This window comes from Aquarana catesbeiana, linkage group LG03 (assembly GCF_042186555.1).
Source record: "Aquarana catesbeiana isolate 2022-GZ linkage group LG03, ASM4218655v1, whole genome shotgun sequence".
NCBI classification, from domain to species: Eukaryota; Metazoa; Chordata; class Amphibia; order Anura; family Ranidae; genus Aquarana; species Aquarana catesbeiana.
In genome coordinates, this window is record NC_133326.1 from 438,352 (window position 1) to 458,846 (window position 20,495).

General features: G+C 48.6%; 1 protein-coding gene across 1 annotated transcript in view; it reads left to right on the forward strand.

Annotated features, from left to right (window-relative positions):
- TET3 (tet methylcytosine dioxygenase 3) overlaps positions 1-20,495 on the forward strand; it is a gene marked incomplete in the record, with an annotated part of 240,201 nt that overhangs the window by 206,578 nt on the left and 13,128 nt on the right. The window contains 1 exon segment of the mRNA XM_073618219.1: positions 15,508-15,844. Within this exon segment, the coding sequence (XP_073474320.1) occupies positions 15,508-15,844 (337 nt within the window).

Here is a 20,495-nt window from a genome sequence, read left to right on the forward strand (position 1 = left end):
AATCACACCATACAACCGTACCATACAATCGCACCATACAACCGTACCATACAATCGCACCATACAATCGCACCATACAACCGCACCATACATCCCCACCATACAACTGCACCATACAACCCCACCATACAACCGCACCAGACAATCGCACCATACAACCGTACCATACAATCGCACCATACAACCGCACCATACATCCCCACCATACAACCCCACCATACAACCGCACCAGACAATCGCACCATACAACCGTACCATACAATCGCACCATACAACCGCACCAGACAACCGTACCATACAACCGCACCATACAACCGCACCATACAACCGCACCATACATCCCCACCATACAACCGCACCATACAACCGCACCATACAACCCCACCATACAACCGTACCATACAACCAAACCATACATCCGTACCATACAATCGCACCATACAACCCCACCATACAACCGCACCATACATCCGTACCATACAACCGCACCATACAACCCCACCATACATCTGTACCATACAACCGCACCAGACAACCGCACCGTACAACCACACCATACATCCGTACCATACAACCGCACCATACATCCGCACCATACAACCTCACCATACAACCGCACCAGACAACCGTACCATACATCCGTACCATACATCCGCACCATACAACCGTACCATACAACCGCACCATACAACCCCACCATACATCTGTACCATACAACCGCACCAGACAACCGCACCAGACAACCGCACCGTACAACCACACCATACATCCGTACCATACAACCGTACCATACATCCCCACCATACATCCATACCATACATCTGCACCATACAACCGTACCATACAGCCCCACCATACAACCGTACCATACAACCGTACCATACAACCCCACCATACATCCCCACCATACAACCGTACCATACAACCGCACCATACATCCGTACCATACAACCGCACCATACATCCGCACCATACAACCGCACCAGACAACCCCACCATACATCCGCACCATACAACCGCACCATACATCCCCACCATACAACCGCACCATACAACCGCACCATACAACCCCACCATACAACCGTACCATACAACCGCACCATACAACCCCACCATACAACCACACCATACATCCGTACCATACAACCGCACCATACAATCGCACCATACAACCGCACCAGACAACCGTACCATACAACCGCACCATACAACCGCACCATACAACCGCACCATACATCCCCACCATACAACCGCACCATACAACCGCACCAGACAACCGCACCATATATCCGTATCATACAACCGCACCATACAACCGCACCAGAGAACCGCACCATACATCTCCACCATACAACCGCACCATACATCCGTACCATACAACCGCACCAGACAACCGTACCATACATCCGTACCATACAACTCCACCATACATCCGCACCATACATCCCCACCATACAACCCCACCATACATCCGCACCATACAACCGTACCATACAACCCCACCATACATCCGCACCATACAACCCCACCATACATCCCCACCATACAACTGCACCATACATACCCACCTTACAACCGCACCAGACAACCGCACCATACAACCCCACCATACAACCGCACCATACAACCGTACCAGACAACCGTACCATACATCCCCACCATACAATCGCACCATACATCCCCCACCATACAACCAAACCATACATCCGTACCATACAATCGCACCATACAACCCCACCATACAACCGCACCATACAACCGCACCATACAACCGTACCAGACAACCGTACCATACATCCCCACCATACAATCGCACCATACATCCCCCACCATACAACCAAACCATACATCCGTACCATACAATCGCACCATACAACCCCACCATACAACCGCACCATACATCCGTACCATACAACCGCACCATACAACCCCACCATACAACCGCACCATACATCCGTACCATACAACCGCACCATACAACCCCACCATACATCTGTACCATACAACCGCACCAGACAACCGCACCGTACAACCACACCATACATCCGTACCATACAACCGCACCATACAACCTCACCATACAACCGCACCAGACAACCGTACCATACATCCGTACCATACATCCGCACCATACAACCGTACCATACAACCGCACCATACAACCCCACCATACATCTGTACCATACAACCGCACCAGACATCCGTACCATACAACCGTACCATACATCCCCACCATACATCCATACCATACATCCGCACCATACAACCGTACCATACAGCCCCACCATACAACCGTACCATACAACCGTACCATACAACCCCACCATACATCCCCACCATACAACCGTACCATACATCCGTACCATACAACCGCACCAGACAACCGCACCATACATCCGTACCATACAACCGCACCAGACAACCGTACCATACATCCGTACCATACAACTCCACCATACATCCGCACCATACAACCCCACCATACATCCCCACCATACAACCCCACCATACATCCGCACCATACAACTGTACCATACAACCCCACCATACATCCGCACCATACAACCCCACCATACATCCCCACCATACAACTGCACCATACATACCCACCTTACAACCGCACCAGACAACCGCACCAGACAACCGCACCATACAACCGCACCATACAACCGTACCAGACAACCGTACCATACATCCCCACCATACAATCGCACCATACATCCCCCACCATACAACCAAACCATACATCCGTACCATACAATCGCACCATACAACCCCACCATACAACCGCACCATACATCCGTACCATACAACCGCACCATACAACCCCACCATACATCTGTACCATACAACCGCACCAGACAACCGCACCGTACAACCACACCATACATCCGTACCATACAACCGCACCATACATCCGCACCATACAACCTCACCATACAACCGCACCAGACAACCGTACCATACATCCGTACCATACATCCGCACCATACAACCGTACCATACAACCGCACCATACAACCCCACCATACATCTGTACCATACAACCGCACCAGACAACCGCACCAGACAACCGCACCGTACAACCACACCATACATCCGTACCATACAACCGTACCATACATCCCCACCATACATCCATACCATACATCCGCACCATACAACCGTACCATACAGCCCCACCATACAACCGTACCATACAACCGTACCATACAACCCCACCATACATCCCCACCATACAACCGTACCATACAACCGCACCATACATCCGTACCATACAACCGCACCATACATCCGCACCATACAACCGCACCAGACAACCCCACCATACATCCGCACCATACAACCGCACCATACATCCCCACCATACAACCGCACCATACAACCGCACCATACAACCCCACCATACAACCGTACCATACAACCGCACCATACAACCCCACCATACAACCACACCATACATCCGTACCATACAACCGCACCATACAATCGCACCATACAACCGCACCAGACAACCGTACCATACAACCGCACCATACAACCGCACCATACAACCGCACCATACATCCCCACCATACAACCGCACCATACAACCGCACCAGACAACCGCACCATACATCCGTATCATACAACCGCACCATACAACCGCACCAGAGAACCGCACCATACATCTCCACCATACAACCGCACCAGACAACCGTACCATACATCCGTACCATACAACTCCACCATACATCCGCACCATACATCCCCACCATACAACCCCACCATACATCCGCACCATACAACCCCACCATACATCCCCACCATACAACTGCACCATACATACCCACCTTACAACCGCACCAGACAACCGCACCAGACAACCGCACCATACAACCGCACCATACAACCGTACCAGACAACCGTACCATACATCCCCACCATACAATCGCACCATACATCCCCCACCATACAACCAAACCATACATCCGTACCATACAATCGCACCATACAACCCCACCATACAACCGCACCATACATCCGTACCATACAACCGCACCATACAACCCCACCATACATCTGTACCATACAACCGCACCAGACAACCGCACCGTACAACCACACCATACATCCGTACCATACAACCGCACCATACATCCGCACCATACAACCTCACCATACAACCGCACCAGACAACCGTACCATACATCCGTACCATACATCCGCACCATACAACCGTACCATACAACCGTACCATACAACCGCACCATACAACCCCACCATACATCTGTACCATACAACCGCACCAGACAACCGCACCAGACAACCGCACCGTACAACCACACCATACATCCGTACCATACAACCGTACCATACATCCCCACCATACATCCATACCATACATCCGCACCATACAACCGTACCATACAGCCCCACCATACAACCGTACCATACAACCGTACCATACAACCCCACCATACATCCCCACCATACAACCGTACCATACAACCGCACCATACATCCGTACCATACAACCGCACCATACATCCGCACCATACAACCTCACCATACAACCGCACCAGACAACCCCACCATACATCCGCACCATACATCCGCACCATACAACCGTACCATACATCCCCACCATACAACCGTACCATACAACCGTACCATACAACCCCACCATACATCCCCACCATACAACTGCACCAGACAACCGCACTATACATCCGCACCATACATCCCCACCATACAATCGCACCATACATCCCCCACCATACAACCCCACCATACAACCACACCATACAATCGCACCATACATCCCCACCATACAACCGCACCAGACAACCGTACCATACAACCGCACCATACAACCGTACCATACAACCGTACCATACAACCGCACCATACATCCCCACCATACAACCGCACCAGACAACCGTACCATACAACCGCACCATACAACCGCACCATACAACCGTACCATACAACCGCACCATACATCCCCACCATACAACCGCACCATACAATTGCACCATACAACCGCACCATACAATCGCACCATACAACCGCACCAGACAACCCCACCATACATCCCCACCATACATCCGTACCATACAACCGCACCATACAACCGTACCATACAACCGTACCATACATCCGTACCATACAACTCCACCATACATCCCCACCATACAACCCCACCATACATCCCCACCATACAACCGTACCATACATCCCCACCATACATCCCCACCATACATCCGTACCATACAACCCCACCATACATCCCCACCATACAACCGTACCATACAACCCCACCATACATCCGCACCATACAACCCCACCATACATCCCCACCATACAACTGCACCATACATACCCACCTTACAACCGCACCAGACAACCGCACCATACAACCGCACCAGACAACCGTACCATACATCCCCACCATACAACCGCACCATACATCCCCACCATACAATCGCACCATACAACCAAACCATACATCCGTACCATACAACCGTACCATACAACCCCACCATACATCCCCACCATGCAATCGCACCATACAACCCCACCATACAACCGCACCATACATCCGTACCATACAACCGCACCAGACAACCGCACCAGACAACCGCACCGTACAACCACACCATACATCCGTACCATACAACCGCACCATACATCCGCACCATACAACCTCACCATACAACCGCACCAGACAACCGTACCATACATCCGTACCATACATCCGCACCATACAACCGTACCATACAACCGCACCATACAACCCCACCATACATCTGTACCATACAACCGCACCAGACAACCGCACCAGACAACCGCACCGTACAACCACACCATACATCCGTACCATACAACCGCACCATACAACCATACCATACATCCATACCATACATCCGCACCATACAACCGTACCATACAGCCCCACCATACAACCGTACCATACAACCGTACCATACAACCCCACCATACATCCCCACCATACAACCCCATCATACAACCGCACCATACATCCGTACCATACAACCGCACCATACATCCGCACCATACAACCGCACCAGACAACCCCACCATACATCCGCACCATACAACCGTACCATACAACCCCACCATACATCCCCACCATACAACTGCACCAGACAACCGCACTATACATCCGCACCATACATCCCCACCATACAATCGCACCATACAACCCCACCATACAACCGTACCATACATCCCCACCATACAACCGTACCATACAACCCCACCATACATCCCCACCATACAACCCCACCATACAACCACACCATACAATCGCACCATACATCCCCACATATACAACCGCACCAGACAACCGTACCATACAACCGCACCATACAACCGCACCATACATCCCCACCATACAACCGCACCATACAATTGCACCATACAATCACACCATACAACCGCACCAGACAACCCCACCATACATCCCCACCATACATCCGTACCATACAACCGCACCATACAACCGTACCATACAACCCTACCATACAACCGCACCATACAACCGTACCAGACAACCGTACCATACAACCACACCATACATCCCCACCATACAACCGCACCATACAACCGCACCAGACAACCCCATCATACAACCGCACCATACATCCCCACCATACAACCGCACCATACATCCGTACCATACAACCGCACCATACATCCGTACCATACAACCGCACCATACAACCGTACCATACAACCGCACCATACATCCGTACCATACAACCGCACCAGACAACCGCACCATACATCTCCACCATACAACCGCACCATACAACCACACCATACATCCGTACCATACATCCGCACCATACAACCTCACCATACAACCGCACCAGACAACTGTACCATACATCCGTACCATACATCCCCACCATACAACCGCACCAGACAACCGTACCATACAACCGCACCATACATCCCCCACCATACATCCCCACCATACAACCTCACCATACAACCGCACCAGACAACTGTACCATACATCCGTACCATACATCCCCACCATACAACCGCACCATACAACCCCACCATACAACCGCACCATACAACCGTACCATACATCTCCACCATACAACCGCACCATACAACCGCACCATACATCTCCACCATACAACCGCACCATACAACCCCACCATACAACCGCACCATACAACCACACCATACATCCCCACCATACAACCGCACCAGACAACCGTACCATACAACCGCACCATACATCCCCCACCATACATCCCCACCATACAACCGCACCATACAACCCCACCATACAACCGCACCATACATCCCCCACCATACATCCCCACCATACAACCGCACCATACAACCCCACCATACAACCGCACCATACAACCACACCATACATCCGTACCATACAACCGCACCATACATCCCCACCATACATCCCCACCATACAACCGCACCATACAACCCCACCATACAACCCCACCATACATCCGTACCATACAATCGCACCATACAATCGCACCATACATCCCCACCATACAACCGCACCAGACAACCGCACCATACAACCGCACCATACATCCCCACCATACAACCGCACCATACATCCCCACCATACAACCGCACCATACAACCGCACCATACATCCCCACCATACAACCGCACCATACAATCGCACCATACAACCGCACCAGACAACCGCACCAGACAACCCCACCATACATCCGTACCATACAACCGCACCATACAACCGTACCATACAACCCTACCATACAACCACACCATACATCCCCACCATACATCCGAACAATACAACCGCACCATACATCCGCACCATACAACAGCACCATACATCCCCACCATACATCCGCACAATACAACCGCACCATACATCCCCACCATACAACAGCACCATACATCCCCACCATACAACCGCACCATACATCCGCACCATACAACCGCACCATACATCCGCACCATACATCCGCACCATACATCCCCACCATACATCCGCACCATACAACCGCACCATACATCCCCACCATACAACCGTACCATACAACCGCACCATACATCCCCACCATACAACCGTACCATACAACCGCACCATACATCCCCACCATACATCCGCACCATACATCCGCACCATACATCCGCACCATACATCCCCACCATACATCCGCACCATACAACCGCACCATACATCCGCACCATACAACCGTACCATACATCCCCACCATACATCCGCACCATACATCCCCACCACACATCCCCACCATACAACCGCACCATACATCCCCACCATACATCCGCACCATACAACCGTACCATACATCCCCACCATACAACAGCACCATACAACCCCACCATACATCCCCACCATACATCCCCACCATACATCCCCACCATACAACCGCACCATACATCCCCACCATACATCCGCACCATACAACCCCACCATACAACCGCACCAGACATCCGTACCATACAACCGCACCATACAACCGCACCATACATCCCCACCATACATCCGCACCATACAACCGTACCATACAATCGCACCATACAACCCCACCATACAACCGCACCAGACATCCGTACCATACATCCCCACCATACATCCCCACCATACAACCGCACAATACATCCCCACCATACATCCCCACCATACAACCCCATCATACAACCGCACCATACATCAGCACCAGACAACCGCACCATACAATCGCACCAGACAACCCCACCATACATCCCCACCATACATCCGTACCATACAACCGCACCATACAACCCCATCATACAACCGCACCATACATCCCCACCATACAACAGCACCAGACAACCGCACCATACAACCGCACCAGACAACCGCACCAGACAACCCCATCATACAACCGCACCATACATCCCCACCATACATCCGCACCATACAACCGCACCAGACAACCCCATCATACAACCGCACCATACATCCCCACCATACATCCGCACCATACAACCGCACCAGACAACCCCATCATACAACCCCACCATACATCCCCACCATACAACCGCACCATACATCCCCACCATACATCCCCACCATACAACAGCACCATACAACCGTACCATACAACCCCACCATACATCCCCACCATACATCCCCACCATACAACCGCACCATACATCCGCACCAGACAACCCCACCATACATCCCCACCATACATCCGCACCATACAACCGCACCATACATCCGCACCATACATCCCCACCATACATCCGCACCATACAACCCCACCATACAACCGCACCAGACATCCGTACCATACAACCGCACCATACAACCGCACCATACAACCGCACCATACATCCCCACCATACATCCCCACCATACAACAGCACCAGACAACCGCACCATACAATCGCACCAGACAACCCCACCATACATCCCCACCATACATCCGTACCATACAATCGCACCATACAACCGTACCATACAATCGCACCAGACAACCGCACCATACATCCCCACCATACAATCGCACCATACAACCACACCATACAATCGCACCATACAACCGCACCATACAACCGCACCATACATCCCCACCATACAACAGCACCAGACAACCGCACCATACAATCGCACCAGACATCCCCACCATACATCCGCACCATACAACCGTACCATACAACCATACCATACAATCGCACCATACAACCCCACCATACATCCCCACCATACAATCGCACCATACAACCCCACCATACAATCGCACCATACATCCGCACCATACAACCGCACCAGACAACCGCACCATACAACCCCACCATACATCCCCACCATACATCCGCACCATACAACCGCACCATACAATCGCACCATACAACCCCACCATACATCCCCACCATACAACCGCACCATACAATCGCACCATACAACCCCACCATACAATCGCACCATACATCCGCACCATACAACCGCACCATACAATCGCACCATACAACCCCACCATACATCCCCACCATACAATCGCACCATACAACCCCACCATACATCCGCACCATACAACCGCACCATACAATCGCACCATACAACCCCACCATACATCCCCACCATACAATCGCACCATACAACCCCACCATACATCCGCACCATACAACCGCACCATACAATCGCACCATACAACCCCACCATACATCCGCACCATACAACCGCACCATACAATCGCACCATACAACCCCACCATACATCCCCACCATACAACCGTACCATACAATCGCACCATACAACCGCACCATACAATCGCACCATACAACCGTACCATACAACCCTACCATACAACCGCACAATACAACCGTACCATACAACCGTACCATACAATCGCACCATACAACCGCACCAGACAACCGTACCATACAACCGCACCATACATCCCCACCATACAACCGTACCATACAACCGCACCAGACAACCCCACCATACAACCGCACCAGACAACCGTACCATACAACCGCACCAGACAACCGTACCATACATCCCCACCATACAACCGTACCATACAACCGCACCATACAACCGCACCATACATCCCCACCATACATCCGCACCAGACAACCGTACCATACAACCGCACCAGACAACCGCACCATACAACCGTACCATACAACCGCACCAGACAACCATACCATGCAACCGCACCAGACAACCATACCATGCAACCGCACCAGACAACCGTACCAGACAACCCCACCATACATCCCCACCATACAACCGCACCAGGCAACCCCACCATACAACCGCACCATACAACCCCACCATACAACCGTACCATACAACCGCACCATACAATCTCACCATACAACCGCACCATACAACCCCACCATACAACCGTAGCATACAACCGCACCATACAACTGCACCATACAATCTCACCATACAACCGCACCAGACAACCCCACCATACATCCCCACCATACAACCGCACCATACATCCCCACCATACAACCGCACCATACATCCCCACCATACAACCGCACCATACATCCGCACCATACATCCCCACCATACAACCGCACCATACATCCCCACCATACAACCGCACCATACATCCCCACCATACAACCGCACCATACATCCGCACCATACATCCCCACCATACAACCACACCATACATCCCCACCATACATCCCCACTATACAGTCCTGAACAAAGCGGTGTAGCAGAAAGGAAGAATCATTACAATCGGATAGTTCACAAGCAGAAAGAAAATTTTGAAGTCAAAGAACTTGGGAACATTAGCTACTATCTGAGAATCCAAATAGGGAGAGAAGAAGATAGAAGTTATCTTCTCAACCAATCTCTGAAAATCTCCGAAATCTTGGAACAATTCCATATGCAATATGCAAAGGAAGTGAAAACTCCGATGGAACCAGGCTATCAAAAGAGCAATGAAGCTGAAAACTTGCTACCCAACAATGACACGTATCGCAGAGCAATCGGTAAGCTGCTATATGTTGCCACTGTGACAAAACCGGACATAGGGCAGTGGGCATACTATGCAGGGAAGTCTCAGCTCCCTGTCAGCGTCACTGGAACGCAGTGAAGAGAGGGATACAATACCTCAAAGGAACAATTTAGATTGTTACCGCAAATCCACAAGCGGATTCATCTTCCAGTATGAGGAAGGAACCATAAGTTGGTCTAGTCGAAAGTAAACAAATGTTGCTCTATCTTCAATTGAAGCAGAGTACATTGCAGCAGCACACGCATGTCATGAAGCAATATGGATTTGTCAACTTTTTGTGGCTATTGAGATAGACATGTCAAAACCAATACCCATTTTTGAAGACAACCAGGGATGTATAAAGCTGACGCAATCAGAAAGGGTCAATCCCAGGACCAAACAAATCAACCTTTGAATATCACCTACTGAGGGACAATCAAGAGCAAGGTGTTATTGACATTCAATACTACCCGTCAGAGGAGATGACTGCTGTTTCACTCACCAAGCCTTTGTTGAAGGAATGTCATAATTATATCGAGAAGAAGCTGAATGTAATTTGGCAAAGCTCATGCTGTTGAGAAGGGGTGTTGGAAAGAACAACAGCATGGTTGCTAATAAACTGACAATACTGTATGCATTATACCTATCTATGCAGCAGGTGGTGCTGTAGTATTATAGTGTAAAGTTCATGTAGTCTATGATATACCAGGATGTATTGTCTATCTATGTTCAGTGTACTTGTTTGTTGTTCCTGTTCCTGTTTCCCTTATGCTGTAAGACATGTTCTGATATTTCTCCATGAAAGTAAAGTATTCTCTGTATCCAAGAAGTTTCCAGCGCATTATATCAACACTCTGCTAACAGGGAGAACACAATAGCTACGCAGGAGGGATTCCACCATCAACACTGACTGTGTTGATGGGGAATGGAGTGATATTCTTTCTTGCAACACGTGGTTGCAGGAAGGAAAATCACACCATCTATGGCCAGCTTAACGTCAGATTTTCAGGCACCTTACATGCACTATTTTTAGCCCAAAAGCGCCTGAAAAACGCCTCAGTGTGAAAGGGGTCTAAATCAGCCCCTATATGACCAACATTTTGTAGACACCTGGCTACCACATCTTCTGTATGGGAAAAAAGTATGAGGACACCCTTCTAAAGTATTCATTGTACTGCTAATGCTACATCATACAAGAAATTGGGTGATTTACTAAGGCCAGGACCACACATATGTGAATTGGATGCCGGTTTCCTCGCATTCAATTCTCATGGCATCCCAGTGTGACCGGCTCTCAGTGGAGGCTGCGGTCCAGATTAAAAAAGGGTCCAGTGCGTGTTTGGGTCAGGTTCTGGTGCAAATTCAGACAAAAATTCGGACCTGAATCGCACCTGAACCGGTGAACAGACACGCACCGAACCTCAGGCACGAACCCGGCCTAAAACTGGAGCACACAGAATATGGTGCTGCTGTGCATAGTAACCAATCAGCTTGTTTAATGGTGGGGTTACTATGCACAGCTGCACCAGATTTTCTGTACTCCAGTTTCAGTGACAGTCCCCCCCCCCCAATTGTAGACAGTTGTGTTCCTCCAACCTTGTGGTAATAGTTTGGTGAAGACTTTTTTCTGTTCCACCATGACTGTGCCCCCCCTGTGTACAAGGCCAAGTCCGTAAAGACATGACTGTGCCCCCCCCCCCCCCACCCGTGTACAAAGCCAGCTCCATAAAAGACATGGAACTCCAGTGTCCTGTACAGAGCCCTGACCTCATCCCTAATGAACACCTTTCTATTCACACATGGTGTTCCTCACCTACTACCACAACTTCAACCCTACTGAGTACCTTTCTATTCAGCATGGTGTTCCTCACTTACCACCACAACGTCAACCCTACTGAGTACCTTTCTATTCACATATGGTATTCCTCACCTACCACCACAACTTCAACCCTACTGAACACCTTCCTATTCACGCATGGTATTCCTCACCTACCACAACTTCAACCCTACTGAACAACTTTCTATTCACGCATGGTATTCCTCACCTACCACCACAATCTAAACCCTACTGAAGACCTTTCTATTCACGCATGGCAATCCTCACCTACCACCACAACTTTAACCCTACTGAACAACTTTCTATTCACGCATGGTATTCCTCACCTACCACCACAACTTCAACCCTACTGAACACCTTCCTATTCACGCATGGTATTCCTCACCTACCACAACTTCAACCCTACTGAACAACTTTCTATTCACGCATGGTATTCCTCACCTACCACCACAATCTAAACCCTACTGAAGACCTTTCTATTCACGCATGGCAATCCTCACCTACCACCACAACTTTAACCCTACTGAACAACTTTCTATTCACGCATGGTATTCCTCACCTACCACCACAACTTCAACCCTACTGAACACCTTCCTATTCACGCATGGTATTCCTCACCTACCACAACTTCAACCCTACTGAACAACTTTCTATTCACGCATGGTATTCCTCACCTACCACCACAATCTAAACCCTACTGAAGACCTTTCTATTCACGCATGGCAATCCTCACCTACCACCACAACTTTAACCCTACTGAACAACTTTCTATTCACGCATGGTATTCCTCACCTACCACCACAACTTCAACCCTATTGAGTACCTTCCTATTCATGCATGGTGTTCCTCACCTACCGCCACAACTTCAACCCTATTGAGTACCTTTCTATTCATGCATAGTGTTCCTCACCACCACAACTTTAACCCTACTGAACAACTTTCTATTCACGCATGGTGTTCCTCATTTACCGCCACAACTTCAACCCTACTGAGTACCTTTCTATTCATGCATGGTGTTCCTCACCTACCGCCACAACTTCAACCCTACTGAGTACCTTTCTATTCATGCATGGTGTTCCTCACCTACCGCCACAACTTCAACCCTACTGAGTACCTTTCTATTCATGCATGGTGTTCCTCACCTACCGCCACAACTTCAACCCTACTGAGTACCTTTCTATTCATGCATGGTGTTCCTCACCTACCGCCACAACTTCAACCCTACTGAGTACCTTTCTGTTCATGCATGGTGTTCCTCACCTACCGCCACAACTTCAACCCTACTGAGTACCTTTCTATTCATGCATGGTGTTCCTCACCTACCGCCACAACTTCAACCCTACTGAGTACCTTTCTATTCATGCATGGTGTTCCCCACCTACCGCCACAACTTCAACCCTACTGAGTACCTTTCTATTCATGCATGGTGTTCCTCACCTACCGCCACAACTTCAACCCTACTGAGTACCTTTCTGTTCATGCATGGTGTTCCTCACCTACCGCCACAACTTCAACCCTACTGAGTACCTTTCTATTCATGCATGGTGTTCCTCGCCTACCACCACAACTTCAACCCTACTGAACACCTTTGGGATGAACTGGAATGTTGACTGCAGGCCAGGTCTTTTTTTTTTTGGTGCCCAACGTGAGGTAGATAGAGTGGAGATGGATTAGAATCTCTGTCGGGTTCTTATTGCTGCCTGCGCCCCAATTGAGGGGAATTCCTCTCACACATTTTGCCAATCACCATAGTCACCAGGAAATAATGTAATGGGTTGATGCAAAGTTTTTTGCTCTAACCCCAACAGGAAAAGAAAGAAAATCTTCCAATGGGGACACTTGTTCCTGTGACAATTGTCTAAAGGGCATTTCCCAATGGAAAGATATTCCCTCACTTCCTGTAGAGTCTACAGGACTGAAAATGGAAGGAAATCTCTTTTATGAGAAACGGTTGGCAAAAAGGAAAAAGAAACTGACAGTGTTTTACAATTCCCCACTCTATCAAGAGTTTTGGCTTCAGATATTCTTTTCCATTCCTGAATGAAGACCAGTCATCAGGGTTTGCAGTAACTATTGAAGTCTATGGGGTCCAGTATCTCAGGATTGCCCAGGTGGGTGATCCACAGTTGTTATGTTCTATGGGATGGAGATAACCCCCGTCTGTCTTCTGTGTAGGTCTGCACCCTGACGAAGGAGGACAACAGGATGGTGGGGAAAATTGCTGAAGATGAACAGCTCCATGTGCTACCTCTTTACAAAATCTGCAGTACAGACGAGTTCGGGAGTGAGGAGGCCCAGGCAGAGAAGATCAGGAAAGGAGGACTACAGGTGCTCAGCTCCTTTCCTCGAGAGGTCCGCAAGCTTCCCGAACCCGCCAAGTCCTGCAGGCAGAGGCAGCTAGAAGCCAAGAAGGCGGCTGCTGAGAAGAAGAAGCTCCAGAAAGAGAAACTGACAACACCAGATAAACCCAAGCAGGAGCCGGAAGACCTGAAACTCAACCAGCAGAACCTAGGTATGGTATGTCCTGGCATGAACTGAACTCTGTGTAGGTGTTGTCAGGACCTTCACTGTATAGACATCAGAAGACATTTGTGGGCAGTAGATGATGCTAAGGGCAAATGTTGGCTTTCAGTGTTCCTCTGAAATCTTCCCATTTACTATTCCTTCCAGTGCCAAGCTTTACCATGCCAGTGGCTGGCTGGAACAGGGCCAGGACAAGAGGTGGGCAGGAGGGGCAACTGGGCTGGGCACAGTGAAACAAAGGGGCAAAGATGGGGTACAGGGTAGAACATCCATTCTAATGATTGTACAATTGGGAAGGGGGGCACAATTTTAGATCCTTGCCCTGGGCCCTGGACAACCCTGGCCCAGTACTGGGTTGGAATATGCCATCAGTCCAGCAGCTGGTAGGGAATTCCTAGCTTGCCATATACCCCGAGCATTTAGAAATGGTGCTGCCAAGAAGCAATCTGGACACGTCTTCAGGTTAGGATTATTTATACAAAGTAGCCATGGCAGAGAGTGACCACACCTGATAATCCTCCCAATTCACAATTCAAAGAGACCGTAAGGCGTCCTGATTCCTGGAGATGTGGTGTTGTAGAGGAATGGATGACAGCCAATAATTGGTGCCGGCTTCACGGATTGGTGTTATATTTCTACTGACATTATTTGTAGTAGATTTGACACTTATGCCCCGTACACACGATCGGACATTCCGACAACAAAATCCATGGGATTTTTTCCGACGCATGTTGGCCCAAACTTGTCTTGCATACACACGGTCACACAAATCTTGTCGGAAATTCCGAATGCCAAGAACGCGGTGATGTACAACACGAACGACAAGCCGAGAAAAATGAAGTTCAATAGCCAGTGTGGCTCTTCTGCTTGATTCCGAGCATGCGTGGAACTTTGTGCGTCGGAATTGTGTACACACGATCGGAATTTACGACAACGGACTTTGTCCAGATCTCACATTTTGTGTGACGGAAATTCCGATGGAAAATGTCCGATGGAGCCTACACACGGTCGGAATTTCCGACAACACGCTCCCATCGAACATTTCCCGTCGGAAAAATCCGACCGTGTGTACGCGGCATTAGTGTTTATTAGTGTTTGAGGCTTTTAATTATTAATTCATTTAATTATTAATTAACTAATAATTCATGAGAGCAAACCTTTGCAGCAGGTTTATGAAGGATTCAGGTTTCATATGAAGAAAAGCCGAATATATTTTAACCACTTCGCATCCAGGCCATTTCTGACACTTCGCTCCTACATGTCAAAAATCATCATTTCTTTGCTATAAAATTACATAGAACCCCCAAACATGATATATGTTTTTTTAGCAGAGACCCTAGAGAATACAATGGCGGTCATTGCAACTTTTTATCTTGCACGGTATTTGCGCAGCAATTTTTCAAACGCGTTTTTTTTTTAAAAAAACAGTTTCATGCTTTAAAAAAAAACAAAACAGCAAAGTTAGCCAAATTTTTTTGCATTGTGTGAAAGATGAAGTTACGCTGAGTAAATAGATACCTAACATGTCACACTTCAAAATTGCACACACTCGTGGAATGGCGCCAAACTTTGGTACTTAAAAATCCCCATAGGCGACGCTTTAAAATTTTTTACTGGTTACATGTTTTGAGTTACAGAGGAGGTCTAGGGCCAAAATTATTGCTCTCGCTCTAACGTTCGCGGCAATACCTCACATGTGTGGTTTGAACACCGTTTTCGTATGTGGGCGGGACTTACGTATGCGTTCGCTTCTGCGTGCGAGCTTACGGGGACAGGGGAGCTTTCAAATTTTTTTTTTTTTTTATTGTTAATTTTACTTAAAATTTTTTATTTTGACACTTTTTAAAAAAAAAATTTTTTTTGATCACTTTTATTCCTATTACAAGGAATGTAAACATCCCTTGTAATAGGAATATGACATGACAGGTCCTCTTTACAGTGAGATATGGGGTCAATAAGACCTCACATCTCACCTCTAGGCTAGGAAGCCTAAAATAAAAAAACAAAACAAAACGATCACTGCTTCGGCGAAGCGGCGCCGTTTTTTGAATGCAGAGGCCGGGCGTGACGTCATAACATCGCGCCCGGCCTCCGAACGATCATCCAAAATCTCTATGATGTACATCTGGCGCCGGCGGATCCGCTATCCGACTCACCGATCGCTGAGATGAGTCGGTAGAAGCACCGGAGGGCGGCAGGAGGGGGGGGACGTCCCCTCTCGCCGCCCGTAAGAACAATCAAGCGGCGGAACAGCCGCTATGATCATTCTTATGGTGTACGGAATCGCCGGCTGAAAATGCCGGTATCTGAATGATGTCTGTAGCCTCAGGCATCATTCAGATATAACCTCCGAAAGTCGAGGCCGTCATATGACGGCCTCCGGATGTCAAGAGGTTAAGGTGAACCTGTAAGAATAGAAATTTGGGAGCGTCCATCGCTGACTGTTCAATGTCAGACAACCTGATGTTGGCTTCTGTCTGGAGAGTCAATGATCTGCAAAACCTGTAAATCTGGAGCTCCTGGCCTGCACATTTCTTCCAGGTTGGCATCTCAAAGCCGACTGGCAGCCCCAAACCTGCATAACAATAAGAGCCCCCGTCATTGGGTCCTCCCAATCCTTCTAATGAGCCCCTATTTACAATGATGGTGGGAGACATAATAATATTATATAATGATTTTCTATAGCAGAACCTTCCCAACAACCGTTCTGTGTCCGATGATAAAGTCCGGTTCAGATATTGGTAACAATGTAAAGAAAACAATGCTGGCAATAGAAAATTCTGAAAAAAAATCATACCAGACCCCTATCCGAGCATTGCAGCCCGGCAGGCCAGGAAAGGGGGGGACGAGCGAGCGCACAAAAAAAAAATAAAAAAAGGTTAAAAACGGCCTGTTGAACGCTCCCGATGACGTCAATGGGTGACTCCGCCCCTAAGCTATTTAAAAAGATGTCAGACGGGGAGTAGTCAGTCCGCGGGGAGCGTTCGAAGAGGCTGGATGTTGGTTTTTTCTGGGTTTGGCGATGTGGCGGGAGGCGTGAGATGGATCTACATCGGGGGACATTGTTTTTTATTTTTTTATAAAGGATTTGTTAAAAACTTGTTTTATTTTCTTTTCTTCATTTTTTACTCATTTTTGGTGAATGGCCCCATACTCATTCACATAGGGGGGGGGGGGTCCTGGGGGCTTCCAAATTCTGATAAGGCCCCTTCCCACAGACCCCCCAAAACCACTGCCCAGGGTTGTGGGGAAGAGACCCCAAAATAAAACACATCCCCCTAAATACATATCAGACCCTCTGAGTCTGGCATGGAGGACCTCACGTCATTCTAGGCCACTTATCCTCAACATGGCGGGGGGCTACCTTGTAAGGGGGACCCCTCCTCTGGGAAAGCACCAGGGGCCCATATTGATGAGGACAAGGGCCACTCAGACCTGGCTGGTAGTTGTGGGGATCTGCGGTTGGGGGACTGTCCCCCCCCCCCCCCCGATAACTTAGCGCACACGATCGATCCCACCGGTGCCTGACCTGTAACCAACTATATATAAGGGAAGGGGCAGGGAAAGTGGTGACATCATTACCTAAATATGGGCAGTGCCCATTATTTGGATAGTGATGTCACTGCTGTCCCCACCCCTTTGCTTACATGGTGGGGATTCCTTAGGAACCAGTGACAACGGGAAGCTGCCATTTATAGAAGTGGTAGAAATACATGGAAAAAACTCAGACGTTCGACCAAACACCTGAACAGACAATGTTAGATCGGAACTGTCAGCTGATCTATAATTATGGTGGTCCCTGTGCCTGTTTGTTGTTATACAGACAATACACAGGTCACCTCACAATCTTTGTGTCTTCTCTATATTTTTCCGTTGAACAAAAGTTTTTATTAAACAAATTGTGACTACACATTAAGCTTGCATGTTATATGTACAACACATCCATTGTATGAGGATCGACATATCATTACACATACAGTGCAGCTTTCAAACTATTTTGTAATACTAAAAATCAGGGTACAATCCTTGAGCTTAATAAAGGAGATTTCATGTAAACATACTTCAGATGATATGTTTCCAGGGAATCGAACTATTTTCATATGCAGGTTTCTGATTCTTGTAGTCAGCGGTCCCATATTTTATTATACTTAGCTGGACATCCCTTATTAATGTATAAAGCCGCGTACACACGAGCGGAATGTCCGATGGAAAAAGTCCGACAGAAGCTTTTCATCGTATATTCCGATCGTGTGTAGGCCACATCGGACTTTTAGAAAATTCTGACGGGCCTAGAAATAGAACATGTTCTAAATTTTTCCAACGGAACCAATTCTTATCGGGAAAACCGATTGTCTGTATGCTGTTCTAACGGACCAAAAACTACTCTTGCTCTGAAGCAAGTACGAGACGGAAGCGATTGGCTACTGGCTATTGAACTTCCCTTTTCTAGTCCCGTCATACGTGTTCATCGCGTTCTGGACGGTCGGACTTTGGTGTGATCGTGTGTAGGGAAGACCACTTGAATGGAATTCCGTCGGAGTTCCGTTGGAGAAACCTTCGGAGTTTATTCCAATGGCAAAACCGGTGGTGTGTATGCGGCATAAGAATTTCTTGTAGGGTAGTGTTTATGTCCACCTTCC